The 17,287-nt window shown below is 41.6% G+C and overlaps 1 protein-coding gene across 1 annotated transcript in view; it reads right to left on the minus strand.

The window, feature by feature from the left end:
• Positions 1 to 15,936, minus strand: part of epha10 (EPH receptor A10) — a 164,878-nt gene extending 148,942 nt beyond the window's left edge. Inside the window, exon 1 of the mRNA XM_020597396.1 lies at positions 15,598 to 15,936. Coding sequence (XP_020453052.1) covers positions 15,598 to 15,676 — 79 coding nt within the window. The 5' untranslated portion in view covers positions 15,677 to 15,936. The remainder of the gene's footprint in view (positions 1 to 15,597) is intronic.
• Positions 15,937 to 17,287: the final 1,351 nt, after the last annotated feature.

A 17,287-nucleotide genomic window follows, 5' to 3' on the forward strand; every position in this document is an offset into this window, starting at 1 on the left:
AGTTGTTGTTCTTTTGCACAGAGAGAGTGCAACAAAGAAAGAGCTAAAACTAAGGTTAACGGCCAGTTTGGCTCTCTGAGAGGATTAAAAGCAGCCAAAGGACTCAGATTTGATTCAAGTGTGGTTTCACGTGTTTGTTTTGCGAACATTCGCACATAGCATGGTCATGATTTACCTTTGTGTTGAATTATTATTTTACTTTTGCTTTGTGTAACATTAGTGCTTTGCTACTGTCGTCAACCTCGTCACTTGACACAGCAATGCTGCTGTAGGGCTGGGACTCGTTAGTCAACTAATGGTAGCCTTGGAGTGGTGGCTGCATTTTGTACAATTTGTCCCAACCAGGCATCCGTAGTTTATGCCATTGCTAGGCAAAAAGACATCAGTTTGTTTTGAGAGTCATTAGGCCTGCCAGTGGCTGGGAAAAAAATACCTAATACACCTTTAAATAATTCTGTATGTGTGAATGCCACGTTATAAACTAAACACAAAACGACTGCCATAGCACTCTTGTGATGCTGTGACCATAAGTGATTTCTGAGGCTTTTCCACAGAAGTACAAAAAGTTGACTTATTACAACATGATGTCAGGTTGGATTACTGAGTCAAGAGGCAACTTGGACAAATAAAGGATTACTACAATATCCCTAACTAGTAGACATGAAAATACTTAGCACATGATTAGTCAGTCTTTTGTGTGTGCTGCACTTAAAAGATGTCTGTCCCTATAAACATTTCTCTCTGTGATTACTCCCGAGTCATCTTGGCCCCACAAATGGCCATTATTTTGTTAACTGTTTGAAGTCTTGTGTGGTGAGGTCTGAGTCGAACGTCTGGGTGTTGCTGCCACTCTGCGTTATTATCAACATCCCCCAAAGTTCCACAGGGACACCCAGAAATGTCAGCACTTACACTTTAGCTGCACTATGTAAACAAATAAAAACCCAATATATGGAGGTTTAAGGTGGCTGGAAATCCAAACGTCGCTCTTGGCCTTGGTACTGAAAGCACTTCAGTCTGTGTGCTGGGCACAGATTCTCCAGCATGGAAAACAATTATACTCAACAAACTAATAACCAATTTACATTCACATGTAAATCCACACAATCCTGGCCAATGAATAGGCTTCACTGAGTTCTTTAGTGGCCTTCAGTGATTTAGTGGAAGGGTCCTTCAAATGACCTTCCAGCAAAGTCTATTAGTTTAACCCCCACCCCCCAAACACATACACACAAGACTGCAGAGATGCAGATAATTCAACATTAACTCAAGCCACTCAATCCCTGAAACACTGCCAAGTTCAATTGTGTGAGTGAGCTAGATTGAGTAAGAGAATGCAAAAGACAAAGAGAGAAAGACAGAGAGACAGATGGAAAGAGCAATTGAGAGAGAGTGACAGAGTGAGAAAATGAGAGGGAGGAAGGTACTTTATTCTGCCACTTCCTGTGCAAAAGCATCCCTTCCCATCTGCCCTGGAGAGAGTATCCCGGTCACCTTAGCTCCATACCAGTTGGACCATCTGACCGCTCCAGCATTATATCACTCACCAACGTCCACAGAGTTATAAGCACATGGAGAGACCGTGTTTACACAGACATCAATTTTTGTGCATATAATGCCCTCTGAAAAGATGAGGGAAGCCTATGTACATAAATACAAAAAAAACAAAAAAAACAAACAAAAACAAAATGGCTCTTGTCGTGTTCAAATGCAAATTTTACAAAAATTACAAAAACAAAATATATAGCAAGTATACAAGCAAAAACACCATGCAACCACAAAACAGAAAATGTGAGAAAATGCCTACATCACTTTCATAATAACCCTTAGTAACCCCATTAAAAATCACTTCATCCGTGGAAGGTGCACCCAACACATGCACACACAGAAACAGAGCTAACAACACACAGCAAATGTATTAAATGTGAGGGCAAACCAATTACAGCACATAAACCAACTCTTGCTAAAACACACCCAGAGACACAGCATATACTCAGCTTTGCTCTGCAAAACTGTATTAACCATATCTAGCGTTTAGCTGCGGGCTGGACCAAGGGGAGCTACTGTAAAAGCAAATAATGGTTTCAGAGCTGGGAGAAAAGAAAATATTTGGTAGTAAACATCCCTTGTTCTTCTTATTGCATTTCATATTTACAGTATACCTAAAATGTGGAGTATGTGCTTATGGTGTGTTTATGTGTGTGGACATCTGAGGTACAGCACGTAATGAGTAATTCATAAACCGTTATGATTAAGATCACTTTTATTGGTCAAGTATGTCACATACAGGGAATTTGTCTCCTGTACAGAACGGAGGCAGCCATCTGCAGCACCAGCTCACACACACCGATGGTGGCATCGTCTCTGAAAGGCACTGCCCTGGCCATTGGGAGCAACTTGGGGTTCAGTGTCTTGTCCAAGTACACTTCAACATGTGTACTGGAGTGAATGGGAATTGAACATGATGCATGCATAGATTACAAGTGACATGGGGAGCAGAGAAGGTAATTCTATTGTTGTTCTCTTTAAACTACGTTAATGTAATTACTTCCCTTCCTAGAAAAAAAGAGAAAGCGGTGGAAAAACAAAGCAGGAGGAAAAGGAAGAGAGCGAAAGCAAGAGAGTAAGAATCAACCTGAGCAGACTGAAACTCTCAGCCTCTTTAAGCCAAATAATTATTTAGGTTCTCTGGCTACACATTTACAGTATATTATAATATACTGTACATGTATATTGTGAAAAGTGTCATCCAACTGATATAAAACTGTAGCAGTGGTGTCCAATAATAGGCACAGATTAGCTAACAGTACGCTACCAGCTAGGCAAAATGGCAGAGAGCCGAACTAGACAAAGGTTACAATTTTCACACTTGTACTGTAAAGTACTTGAGTGTTTCCAGTGTGGCCAGCGTTATACTCCTGATCACAACAGTTCAGACATAAAAGATGGATGGGGATGATAAATATGATGCATTGCTATAGATTACACTGTAAAACAGTAAATGAAACAGCTCCATTTCAACCATGACAGTAACTATTTGCATTTGTTTGAGAATTGGTTGGATATCATCAGATCTTTTGCTAATGCCAGCTGAGCGATTTAGTGAGGGGCACTGTATGGTCTCAGTTGTTGCCTGGTCTATTTTGCAGAATGGCTGCCATGTTTTTTGTAAGGCACAGCATCATGGCCAGTAAATTAGGCACGCAGAGCACCATCCTAGAATCTCAAATCAAATAAGAGAATGCCCCAGTTATAAAGGGTGCTTTAGGGTGCTCGGGTGCCAGAATGTGGATCAGTCTGCCAGCTGAGGCACACAATTTGTACTTGCAACAGTTGGTGAAGATTTTTTGGTCCTTTTTGTTTATGCCTGTGCAATTCTCTTGGCTGTTGGTGCTACAACTTGATTTGCATATTTTCTTAGTAAATAAAGTCTCTGCTGTTGTACTGTAGCTCTGGTGGTGGCATCTGTGGAAAAAGCAAGGTTCACATGCTTTACTGAATCCATATATTGCCTAAGGAACAGTATTTCCCCCCTTTGATATAGCAGTGAGAATAATTGATGCTTTTGGCACAAGTATACATCATGTAGGTTTCAGAGTGACAAGATTAGAGCTCAGCGAGATCTCACTGTATTAACCTATTATAGACACAGCACAGGAAGAAATGCCTTTGGAGCTCACACTGATTTGTCGATATAAAATTGCTGTCTGAATGACTGATTAATCAAAAGCCGTGCTCTTTGATTGGCTGACAGACCAAAGAAAACAGCAATAGGCATCTAACTAACTTTGTTATCAGCTGAATAGTTTTTTGATTGACTGCTGGCTGCCTCACTAAATGACTTCCTGGCTCGCTGTCTTAGCAGTTGTTTGGTTGCCATATTACCTGACTACATGGCTGGTTGTCCAGCCAGCTGGTTAACTGACTAACTGATTGGCTGGCTGGCAGGCTGACTAGCTGGCAGGCTAATTGACTTGCAAATAGGAAGGCAACATTTATAGCAGAGAGGAAGCTGAGAAACAACAGGAGCACACTCCACCCAGCCATCCTGCACTGATGACACTCTGATTGCAATCACAACCGGGCACACAAAGAAATGCACACACACACACACACATTCAGAAATTATGCGCAACAAGAAGTCAAGAGTGCAAACACACAAAGCTGACAGGAACAGTATGCAACATGCACATGTAGCCAAAGACAAAAACAAGTAGTACACATTGGCCAGGACAGGTCAAATAAAAACATATGCTGAAGTGAAGAGGCTGCTGCTGAATACGGTCCAACAGCATGCAGAAGAGACAGTTATATTTTACTCGGTTGTGCTGCTGAGTTTGTTCTACGGGTACTTTTTGAAGTAAAAATGTAGCTTTATAAAATGCAGACTGACTATATGATGATTCCAATACAGCCATGTTCATGGTTAGGCTTTTACTTTAGAGAGGACAAAAACATCAGGACAATAGAGGTACCCTATGGAGTTTTTGACTATTAGCAGCAGTATGGAGCAGTGGATTTACTTTCCTTGTGCATACACGAGGTGAATCCCAGTTCAAAACTGCATCCATTTGGTTCCCTCACTTGGGTCTTTGCCTTGTGCTTTAGTTCAGCCCATGGCAGCCAATGCAAGAAAAAGATGCAAGGACAAACTGTAAACAGAGAAGAACTGAGGAACTGCGTTTTAACTGACACGAGACATCATTTCCTCCAATCCTTAATATGAAACACGTGTATCCTCAGTTATAGCTTCTCCAAGCAGCCTCTTCGCTCCTCATTCCTGAGAACATAAGAGCTTTGAGAAATCCTTCATCATGGCAGAGCAGAACCTCCGGGTCAGGTAAGAATTGAGGACCAAGGAAAGACAAAATAGTGGAACTGGGATTCACCTATGGACTCCTATGCTCTTGCAGGTTTCATGAGGAAGGAAACACACAAATTCATGTTTTTATACACAATGTATTGTGGCTGAGAAAGATTAAATGTGAACTCTGTTTAAAAAAAGAAAATTCCACAGGGTAATGCTTCATCATTATACAGTATACTGTACTGCAGTGTCTGCCTCTGCTCTCCAACTCATCTCACACATTTATTTCTCTGTCTTCCAGGCCTGTTTCTGCTTTTCAAAGGTTTGCAACCTGACCTAAGAGATGTTTTGACATTAAAATGAACTTTGGGCTGGGTTAGAACTCAAGAATTTTGTTATCTGATTTAAGGTTTGTGCCAAAATTTTAGGCAAGTACCGTACTGCCTTCCTCACTACCCCTACATACTTCTTTTTTTTACCATGCGACTTTTTCATCCTCTTTCTCTATTCTTCTCAACTTCCCCTGGCCTCCATGATGTCCTTCTACACTTCATTTCCTCAGTCCCTCCCTCCATTCCCAACCCACCACTTAGGATACTACAGCTTTTCCCATTCTTCCCTTTTGATAAACTCAGCAGATCAGGTCCCATGCTGCTATGTTAACCTTCCTTGCCACTCGCCCCATTACAGTCCCTGCCACCTACGATGCTTTCTCACTCCAGCCTTCACCTTCTGATAAACCGAGATGAGTAGGTCCCATGCTGGCATGTTAACCTGCCTCACCCACTCACCCCATTACATCTTCTGCCATCTACGCTGCATGCTCACACTATCGGCCTCATCCCAGTCCCTAACACCCTTTTATTATGGAGAGTTTTCCCTGCAGGGGGTTATCACTTCAAAGACACCCTGCTTTCCTCTTCCTTGTCTGTGTGGAGAGGGTGCAGATGACAGGGTATGATGAGGTGTACGGGAGGGAGAACAGGGGATAGGGACCAGTATCATAAAAATGACTGAGCCGGAGCCACGTGATTTATGTATTTATTCATCACGAGGGAAGCTGCGTATTAAAAGGTTGGGCAATTTTCCAGGTCGCTGACCAAACCTGCACGGTGAGGAAGCAAGGGATGGAGAAGACAGGAGAGCAGAGACGAGAGAAATAAAGACAAAGTGAATGAGATGGTGAGTTGGTACTGTAAAGGCAGTACTGGCAGGTGGACACACACTGGTGCATTCACACCTCACCTGTGCCTGTGTGAGCATAAGCCAAGTTTACCTAAGCACCCCTGTGTGTGTGCATATGCTGTTTGCTTCTGTGTGAGGAAAGATTGTGCATCTGCGGTTTGTGCATGCATTCATGTCCATCCACTGGCTGGCTGTGGTTAATGAGTTTGAAAGGTCAAATGCCTCTCAGAAAGATTAATGGGGTTTTTTTTAGGCATGGGGGTAATGGTTTACCATGCCCAGCCAGACACACTTCCACCATGACGTTCGTTACCAGAGATGGACGCAGGGATTGCAAGCAAAGAGTGTCAACACAAAACTGCTGGGCAGTCGTTTTTGGTAGGAAACAGTGTGTGTCTGTCCAGCTGATGTATGTGTGAATGATGCCTGAGCACGTCTGATTACATGCATACACCTCATTCGCCAGTCTGACCTTTGGATAAAACGCTCCACTGAATATTTTACTGTATCTGTTGTAGAAATTGTAGCAGGCAGTTAAAAGTAGAAGAGCTGCAGTAGCTGTTCTTTGATTACTACCAATCTATGTTTTTGACAAACTGTAACATGTAACAGAAAGGACATTAAAGCGCTCATGAAAATTAGATATGCCTTAATTTTTTTATTTTTAAAATACTAAGTGCAGGTCGACTGGGTGTATGGCCATTTTTGAAGGCACACACATTACAATGTTTATTATATACTGGAAGGAGACTGTGTTTCTTTCGCTTGGTTTGCTGCTGTTTTTTAATTTTAAAAAGGTTTATGAATTCATTTTTATAAATACACATCACTTGTCTGACTACCGAGTGCTGCTAGTCATTCTAATCAGTGTGTGACCTGTGTGTTTAATCCCTACCTGCAAACTAAAACTGCTTTGGGATAAAAGAAGGTTGAAGCAAGATGGGATTATAGCATGAGATAAGTTCATCTCATTCATTTGAACATAGTGTAGTAATCAAAACAAATGCAGCACCTGCAACCCAGGCTTGACTCTGAAATGAACCTCCAAGACATAATTTGTAAAATGTTGGCTGCCACCATTTGCATATACAGTAGGCAGGGCTTCTTAACAGCTTTAGTAAAATGCGCCCTAGTTCTGCAGCGAACAGATGACTTTTAGATGTCCATAGGTTTCATGCCAGCACCTGAATGCACCACAGACACAGAGCAACCTACGTCCACTGTTTCTGAATAATCCCAAGCACAGGCATTTGTATTCAAGTACACATTAAGACCCGTTCTCGGTCCTTATGCACAAATGTTACATCACACTTCTTTGTGCTTTGACTGTATAGAAAATAGTTCATTTTTCATTTAGCAATCCTTACTGCATCTTTATTAGGAGCAGTAGACGGTTAAAATAACTGAGTGCAACTGGCTTGATGTAGCATTTAAATACATGTCAAGAATAAAACAAGAAAGCGTAGGATGTACATATGCAAACATGTTTAATGAGATGCACTTTTTCCTCTTCCTTCACACACAACAAATGCACAAAAAATTAGTTCTAACATGTTATCAGGTCAGACACTGCAGAGGAGGACCAGCAGGCATGAAAGGGGCAGCGTTCATAGGCCAGCCAACCTCAGCCAGGACCAGTGAGGCCGACACTGACACAGCAGAGCTAAGGAGTAGCTAATGGCAGAGGGAACGGCGGCGTTCAGCCGTAGAGGTGTGTGTGATGTGAGCTAGATGGCAAAGACTCAGCTGCCAGGATCTTCTGGAGATTGGCAGAGTGGATGTGACGGACTACCCAGCGTGAAGCGAAGCACTGCTGGGTCTTGTTTTCACTGAAAACATGGCTACACAGCAACGCTCTGGACACAGGCAGCTGTTGCATTGGATGAGCCAACTTGCTACTGAAATGACAGGGAATGATGCATGAATGCTGTGCCTGCGCCCAGACACCTTCCTCCGCTGGCGCAGTTTACGATCGTAGCAGGAGTTGTTCACCTACCTGCACCCCCGAACACTAACATGACAGGGGCACTGTAAGAGCTGTACAGCAGCATCAGTGATCACTAACAGCACACCCTGATGGATTTTATCTGTCATCATTGTTGGCAACCTCAACTGATCAATCATTGCAAATTAAAAACTGTTTTGTGTGTTGTTTGTACATGTTTAATCCAACTGTAAACACCTGCATAGCACTTACTGACAGTGTTTTTCTATAGCACCAATTAATTAATTTGTGGACTGGCCACAATGCCACGGTTCATTCAGAGTTTTGCTTGTTCAACTCCCTGACAGTTTGATGCAACTTCCTAAACACCGCTTCTACACACACAAAGGTTACACTTCCTTTCCCAACATTTTCCACACAGAAGCCTTAAAGCTGATGCCTGATTAAAAAAAAAAAAAAAGTGAGAGTAAGCAAGGTCAAAGCAGCAAGCAAATGTGAGTCTATTTTGGAGTCACATGATATACAAGGTTATTCAGTATTGAAATTTGTGATGAAATTCAGCATCAGGGCCCATATTTATCAAGCATCTCAAAATCACTCCTGGGAACTGTTCTGAAAGTTACCTCAGGACTAAAAACACTCAGACACCGACTCTTTCAACAAGGAAACATCTTACTCCTAAGATCGAATGTGATGTCACCGTGTCACAACATTCAGCCGCCAAGTCGACACTACGGGGGGGTGTTAGTTTTTCTGACAGTTGGGGCGTCTAGTTTTAGACAGTGGCAATGTAAATGCTGACATCAACATCACTCTTCATGTGAAGGATTTCAAAACCTAGGTAACAACTGTTACAATCTGTAGTAATACGCTTTAAACCAAGTCCAAATCTGCAGAAAGCTGCAAGTTTCTTGGAAATCTACCCGTGTTATTGTTCCTTTCATCTGTGAAGCTGTCAGAGTGATCAGTGTTTGATTTATTAAGGCTAAATAGAAATAGGATGGACTTCCCAAGCTAGAAATGCTGATAAAATTCTCTTACTTAAGCTCCTAAAAGGTAGTTGCACGAGTGCATCATTCTGAGGATTTATGGCCTGTTAGAGATTTCCTACTCCAAGAGGCTTGATAAATACAGGCCCTGGTCAACGTAGAGATTGAAAACACTCATTAAATCACATGGGACCTGGAAAGCCAACATCTCCAGCTGTAGGTGGAGGTCAATTTATCAGTGTACTTGGCCAGTAGCTTCAGCATGTTTGACTCCATATAGAACAAAGCTTGAATATGCCTGAAGTCCTACTGGCCTCAGTAAATCCATCCTCATGAATCTGTTTTTCATACCCAAGTCTAAATGAGTGGGTGATTTTGTTTTCAGACTTGGAAAACAAGGAATTAAATGAAATGCTGGGAGTGTGAAGGTGTTAGACTGAGTGTATGCTGCTGGATTGTCAGTTCAATTCCCAACATGCCCACCCACATCAAGCCTTGCATTAATGCATTTAGTGTTTGCGCTCAATGCAAAAACACCCTGAGCAGAACATTCTGCCAAGAGCACAGCAACAGCGGCACACGAACACACACCAATGACATTTATCAACTTTAGACACCTCAGGACTAAAAATCCTGCCAACAAACTGCACTAACCCAGCAGCACCCCACAAAACCTCCAATAATGTGTTTGAGGCATCTGAATATAAAATCTTCTGGAAATATGTCTTTAAGTTTCTGATGTTGACGGGGTGGGTATAATTTATTTTTCAGCTGTATTTATTAGACTTTTTTGCATATAACCTTTGAAGAACCTTTGGAGCACAGACCCTTGAGACACTTACATCAGGCATTGGCATGAAAGCACACAGGCATTTGTTCAAGTAGCTCGGGTTTATTTCGTCCACTGTTAACATATGAAATGTGAGCTGATCATGTGTGCACTCTACTATGAATAAACATACTGATAACCAGTGGTGGAAGAAGTATTCAGATTGTTTAAGTAAAAGTAGCAACATCACAGTGTAAATACACTGTTACAAGTCTTTCATTCAAAATGTAAAAGTAAAAAAGTCTTAGCAGAAAATATACTTAAAGTACCAAAAGTAAAAGCACTCCTTATGCAAAATGCCACTGTTTACACAGATTTACATCTTATTGTCTGATGTATTATTGCATATATCACATTTAATGTTGCAGCTGGTAAAGGTAGAGCTAATTTTAACTAAATTATATACTTATAGTGTGAATTATTGAGTAGCTTGTGAATTTTACACTAAGGATCAATAAATCTTATGATTATACTGTATTTTGTTTTATTATCCTCTTTCTGAAAAGTAAGTAGTAACTAAAGTTATCAAATAAATGTAGAGTACAAAGTACTTTTTTTTTTTAAATGTACTACACTTAAGTATAGTATTTGAGTAAATGTACTTTCCACCGGTGCCTTCTACTTCCTGTTTTGAAATAAGTGTTCTTATTTGATCTGTAGCAAAATCAAAGTATGAAGTATCAAATAATACTCAAGTACAGATACAGATACCTCAAATTGGTACTTGAGCACAGTATTTGAGTAAATGTTCTTAGTTACTTTCCATCTCTGCTGATAACCTCCAGCCACACAGTTTCCTGGTACTCTTGATTGTGATGAGCATTTTATTTATTATTTTCCTGACACTTTACAGACTAAACAGCTAATCAAGAAAACAATCAGCAGATTATTTAAAAATAACCATTAGCCGCAGCCCCAAAATTATTGATGAAGTGTACTTGTACAGAACAGTCTGTTCAAAACATCGAAGTCAGTCCAGCTGAAATGTTTAGTACAGTAGACAAAAATGATCAAGGCAAAATAAAGTGCACAAACTGGTTCCCATATAAATACGGATGCAAGCAAATGTGAAGTAGTATGTGAAGGACACATCCACAGAGGCTGTGCTTTCACATACACAGACAGCAACTGAAAAAAAGAGTTTCAGCATCGATTCATCAATCAAATTAGGATCCAAACATGCAGTTCATCTGCAGTTCCTTCCATGACAGGCAGCTTCACAGAGCTGGCTGAAGTACCTGCTAAACCCCCATCCTTCCTTCCACATGTGCGCGCGCGCACACACACACACACACACACACACACACACGAAGACTGCTCTTTTTCCCCTCCCATATACACACTCCCCTTTTCCAATGTCTCATTCTTGCTGATCCAGCAGAACAGCACTAATGCTGTAGTAGTGTCCTTACCCTGAACAAAGGAAATCAGGTGACCCTGCTGGGATATCAACACACATGCTCTTACACACACACACACACGTATATAATTCAGTCTATCGGTCTTAGTCAATGAGTCCCAGTGGAGTGGGCAGTAACTAAAGACCTGGCTGATGCTGCATTGACTTATTATAGGAACCCTACATCTGTTTCATTCACATTTAACATACAAGAGCTGTGGAACAAAGCGGGCCTATAATTCCTTCACCACTTACCTTCACTCCCCTCCAGATTTCTTCCTGTCACTCTTGTCATCTGCTGTTCCTCGATCACCACACCTCTTTCCTCACCCCTAAACCTGACACACCTCTTCTTTTTTGCTACATGTAATGCATCCCTTTTTGGATCAGTCTCCTCTTTCTCCCTTTTCCTCCATTCATTGCACTGCACCTATGCATCTACCGTTCCTTCCGCCTTTGCCCTCTTTTTGTCTCTCCTGAAAATGACAGTCCCTGAGGCCTCGACAAGAGAACGACGCGGTGTTATGCTTGCCATCTTCACAAATCACTCTGACCTTTGATGCTCGCAGAGGTCACAGTCATGCAATTCGGCACACACAGGTCCAAGGTTGTCCTTGCCAGCACAGGATGGACCAGTGCATTCTGATCCCAGCAGTGGCAGCGGCAGCAGAGCAGAAATAAGCCTGCATCAATCACACACAATTAGTCCCAATTGATGCCTGGGAGGGCGGAGTGCTGCTGCTACTCTGCCAGTTTGGCAATTGCTGGTAAACCCAATTTTCATCAGATCACTTCTAAGCACTAATTAAGCACTAAGATTTGGTAATTATGACATATGAGTGAAGTTTGTTAGTGAATAGTCACTTTAACTTGCATTCATGTTAACAGCAAACAGAAACAGCAAGGCTTTGCATCTACAGAAGGAGCTGGTTTTTCAAATAAAACAACAGAGTTAGCAGTTGGAGTGCCTTCATTTACAATCTGCATCTGTCCACACATTGAATATGTAGAAAAGCAGTTCATTACTATACTTCTGCAAAGTTGGGAGGCTTATAAGATGCACATTTGGAAAAAAATGGGCAAAAATCACTGCAGCAGAGACTGAGATATCCTGAGTTTTAGTGAAGCTTAAAAAACATTAGACCCATAATCCCCCATTGCAAGTCAGATTCATTTATTGTTGGCAGTTTAAAGAGCTTAAATGGGCCGTGTTTTTAAGGAAATATTCATGCAAGTTATAACCACTTTATTAGAGAAAGTACTGTGGTGACCAAGCCCCCCCCAAAAAAAGATGAGGCAGAATGTTTTCATATAAAGTCATTGAAAAGACAAGTGAAAGGAAATTCCTCCTGGACAGTGCCAACAGAAGTAAAGGTGCAACCAAATGGGTTGAAAATGTTTCATCTAGAGTGAAACACAATAATGCTCATGCCAAGAGTTTATGATTCCAACTCATAAATGTACAAAGGCATTTTGACACTTTTCTAAAAACGTAGACTTTTTAGCTACAACAGCTGATGTTTAACTACAAAACACTGGAACTTTATCCCAGATGATTCCTATCTCAGCACCGCAAACCAGCTAGGTGGAAAATATCCAACGTAAATGACACACGACATGAGAGATTTTAGGCAACACACTGTGGCACAATAACACTGCAGGTAAACACCATTCTACATGCCTGCCAAGAACAATGCAGTCAAGTCACCCGAGCCTTTCTGACATAGTGAGGCATCAAAGCAAAGCTACAGGATGATCACCCTGGTCACTCTGCAGTTTCTGAGTCTCTCTTGTTCTCAATCACTGCACCCCTCTCTCACTCTACCTCTGTTGTTCTATACCTGGCTTGTGCCCTCTCTCAGTCTGCTGCAGAATGGACGCACGAGAAGGGAGGGTGAGAGGGAGGAGAGGGGAAGTAAATGAGATCCCAATGAGATGCCAAGGTATGTTAGCAGTGAAGTGTGGGGAATGAGAAAAGCGATCTGAAGGGAGGCGAAGTGGACATTTTGACTGTGTATAAAGGTGCTGGTGTGGGAGGGTGGGCGGTTCTGCCTGTACGGTGCCCCCGGTCATATTATCATTTCACAAGTCAACTCAGGATGCAAGAGGAATGTGCAGGGGGATGGGGGTGGTTGGATAGAAGAAAGAAAAAAGAAGAGGGTGACATGTGAGAGGACAGCAGGAGGAACAAAGGAAAACATGAAGATAGGCAGGAAAAAAAAAAAGAGTAGAGCACAAAGGAAGGAAGAATTAACAATATAAGAATGAAGCCTCACAAAGCAACACAGTAAAATGCTGTTGGCACATGAGAAACACAAACACAAAGGGACATGTCAAAATGAATAAGAGCTACTGAAGGATTATAATGGGCACAAGGGCAGACTAGAAAAGAGAAATTTCATGAATGGTGATCACAGAGCAACATAAATATTGTATTATAATATAATAGAGGCGTTAAGAGATACTCAAAATTCTAACTACAGGAAAGATAACACCTTAATACACACACACACACACACACACACTGCATGGCAGAGTTTCTCCAACAGAACACACACAGTCAGGTAAATTGCCTTATTTAATATAATGGCAAAACAAAGAGAACAACTCTCTAGAGTGTTTTCCCTATCTCCCAAATCCTTAAAATCAGTGAGAAGAATTGCTGCCAATACCAGCCTTCAGAAGCACATTGCTTTCACAGCAATTAATCGCTGTCACAACATCAATTAAACAAAAGCTAGCATCCAAATCCGGCTACCCAGCATTCCAGGGATCTAAATCAATATGGCAAAGAGTCCATGATTGTTGCATCCAGTGCTCTAGAGGAGGTGTGTGTATACTCAAGACTATGAATGTGTGCATGTAAGTGTTCACATCTGCAAGCATATCTGCATATGCATGCACAACGGCACTGTCAGGTCCCCAAAAAAATATCACACCAACCACACATACTGTGTGCGCGTGGATAGTCTGTGTGTCATGAGAAAGCTTCCAGGTAGCCACACCATACGTGTAAAGCGAGTGTGTGCATTTGACCATAAGCTGGTGTGTGTCAGTGATGAATTACTGCAATGTGCTTATGTGTGCCAAATCTGGCGTACATGTAGGTTACCGAATAGGTACGTATGTGTGAGACTGATGATGCGTCTGTGTGCAAATGGATGCAAGTGTGTCCAAAATCCACTCAGCTATGCAAGCCCCTCTTTACTGTAGAGAGAGCCTGGGGGTCTGAAGCCATTATGTTCTCTTCCACTTCAGTCTCAGAACAGATTAGGATCACTTTCCTGGCTTCACCTGAGCCAACCAGTCAGAAACGCACACGTTCAATAAGCACTGTGTTAGGTTTCATAGGTTTACAATATCTTGGTGAACTTGTGACTGAAGAAAGTATTTATCTGTGGCAATCAGCCAGGCTGCTTGTAAACTGTGGCAGCACAACAGTACAGAGCTCCCTCCCTCTGTCACACACTTCAGTGCAGATGCACAGAGGCAATTAAACGAGCCAGCTAAATCCCAATCCCACAACAGCATTAAATCTTGATCCAACACTAAGTGAATCATACATTGCTCCCTTTCATTCCAGCTTTGATTCAACGCTAATGGAAAGACAGAGAAACAACTACTATTTTTGTCCAACTGTTTAAAAAATGTAGCTGGATAAGCACAAACCCATCAGCCTATAATGCACACTGACGTCCGCACTACAGCATCCGTGACTGTTAGATTATGTAAAGACAAAGAAACCAGTTGCACACAGCTGCCGAGACAAAGCGCAGTACATAGTTCAAATCTGTGGGACAATCGACAGGGGGCTGCCTGAACGAAACTTGCCTTCCTTTTTAATAAATCAAAGCGGATACCTTAGCAGCCACTGGCTCTATGTGACACTAGAAATTTTAGAGATATGCGACGTCCCGTTCAGTTTCTGTCTTTGGATTAAAATCTGTTAACGAGTTTATCCACATCAGTCATTTCTAAAGCTGGAGCGAATACTCCAAATAATAGTCAGTTGTGAGGGTTTGGTCATTCTAAAGTGTCATATTTGCGTCGTTTATCTGTTCACATGAAATAAAGTGACTAAAAATCTGATAATCTCAAGTTGCCAGATTTGTTCGGATGTTCAGGTTGTTTGGTTGAAAAACGCTTCGAGTTCACTAAGCACGAATGCGTAAATCTGTCACAGTAGCGCTTACTGAAACGCGTCTCTCAGTTATCCGCTAAACTATGTTTTTGTTTATAGGATCCATTATAGGACTCTTGTCTAAGTGCGCTCATCAGTGTCGAGCATGCACCTGCATCTCATCACAGGACAAGTGCACATCCCAAACTACTCCGCCGCGGACATCTGTGTCTATCAACACTGTCTGCTGCGACTAGTTTGGGAACAACCGACCCAGAAGGGGGGAAATAAGATAAAATAAAAATAAACACGTTTTCACATACCTTCCTCAGCGTGACAGTCTTCCACTCGGTTCACCAATAATATCCAAAGCACCGAAATCAGCGTTTTATGGAGATCCATGGTTGTCTGGCCAGTTCCGCGGAGCTCTTGTCATCTCCAGCCTGCGCGCAACGCACCGCTGCAGAGACGCACTCAGGATTTGAATGGAGCGGAAGCCGTCTGGGCAAATAGTGCAAGAGCCGGGCAGCTACACGGTCTATTTGATATCTCGGGGGAGGGATTTGTTGAGGAGATTGACACCGGTCGAGCGCAATGAAGTGGAGATGTGGAGTCGCAAGTAAGGGAGGGTCGACCTATCAAGGAGCTGCAACCTGAAGACTCCGCGGCAGGTGTTTCCACTAGAGTTAATAGATTCAACCCAGCAGCGGTGAGCTTTTCTACTGAATGTCCTTATATAGGCGTGTGCGTGCGCATGGTGGTGAGGGCTGGGGGTTAGTAGCTCACCTATTGCGTTGTACTTATATCTGTCTATTCATAGAACATGTTTAATGATCACAGTATGTCCTACAGTGGTGTCCAGGATTCAGGAGACTGTGGGTGGTCCTCGATTAATAGTTTTACAGATGTACAATCTGTGATTTCAGTGCACCAAAATCCAAAACGCACGCAATCAGAATATCAACTAACATCTCTTTTAATAAGGAACTGGTGTTACAGTTTAATGCAGTAAAATGGGCCTGTATTTTTAGTCATGAGTTGTTAAATGCATAAAATGTTTATTTAGTACGACAAACTCCTCAATTATATATAACATAATTAACATAATTTGCTATGAAAACACATACAGTATATACAATAAACTGTGATACAAAAAAGCCACTATAAAAACTAATTATTGAAAAGCACGTTTTTGTGAGTAAGAGCTTTCTCTCAAAAACAGAGAATGGGCTGAAGGCAGCACACACAGACACAGAGTAGTGGCCTTAAAAAAAAAGATCCAAAGGAAGCCTTTCTCCCTGTTATTATCTGCACAACACCTTCAAAACAAAACTCAAAGCCACAACAAAAGGGAAAATCTAACAGGGAGAAAATCTGCATCCGTATCCTCAAATCCTTTGACATGAACAAACAAACACTGACAAGTTTCACTGAGACAATTTCCCTATTAGCATCTGCATCAACAAAGCTAAATTTAATCAGAATAAGTGGCATTATACACCTTTTTTTTTTTACACCAATTGACTTGTGATAAGTTCTGTAAGGAAAATCACTTCCTTTCTCAGGGGACTATTGATTTGATGCTGCCTTAGGTGAGGACACAGAGTTTTGCACCAAGCAAATATTATCAAGCTTTTCTACTGTACTTTATTTCTGCAGCAAGATGATTTCAAACATGAAAAATATTGGCATAATTATAACATATGGACAATAAAAAGCCCTTTGCTTTATGTCTCATTGTCATGTGTGTTTAGAAATGTACAAATGCTTTGTCCTGAATTGATTATTCTCACAGTTTTGCTTGGAAAGCAATATAGCATACTGCTGACTGACAAGCGAGATACTGTTTTTGCAAAGACAAAAATAGTGATGTCAACACAGGTTGAATCTCCAAATCAATAAATTTATTTCTGAGTGCTGAGAGAAGAAGGCTGCAGGAGATTTAAAGAGCTCTCCCCACTACACATCCATTTATTAAAAAGAAATCACTGCACAGCTAATTCAAAATTTGAG

This window comes from Monopterus albus, unplaced genomic scaffold (assembly GCF_001952655.1).
Source record: "Monopterus albus unplaced genomic scaffold, M_albus_1.0 scaffold34.1, whole genome shotgun sequence".
In the NCBI taxonomy this organism is placed as follows: Eukaryota; Metazoa; Chordata; class Actinopteri; order Synbranchiformes; family Synbranchidae; genus Monopterus; species Monopterus albus.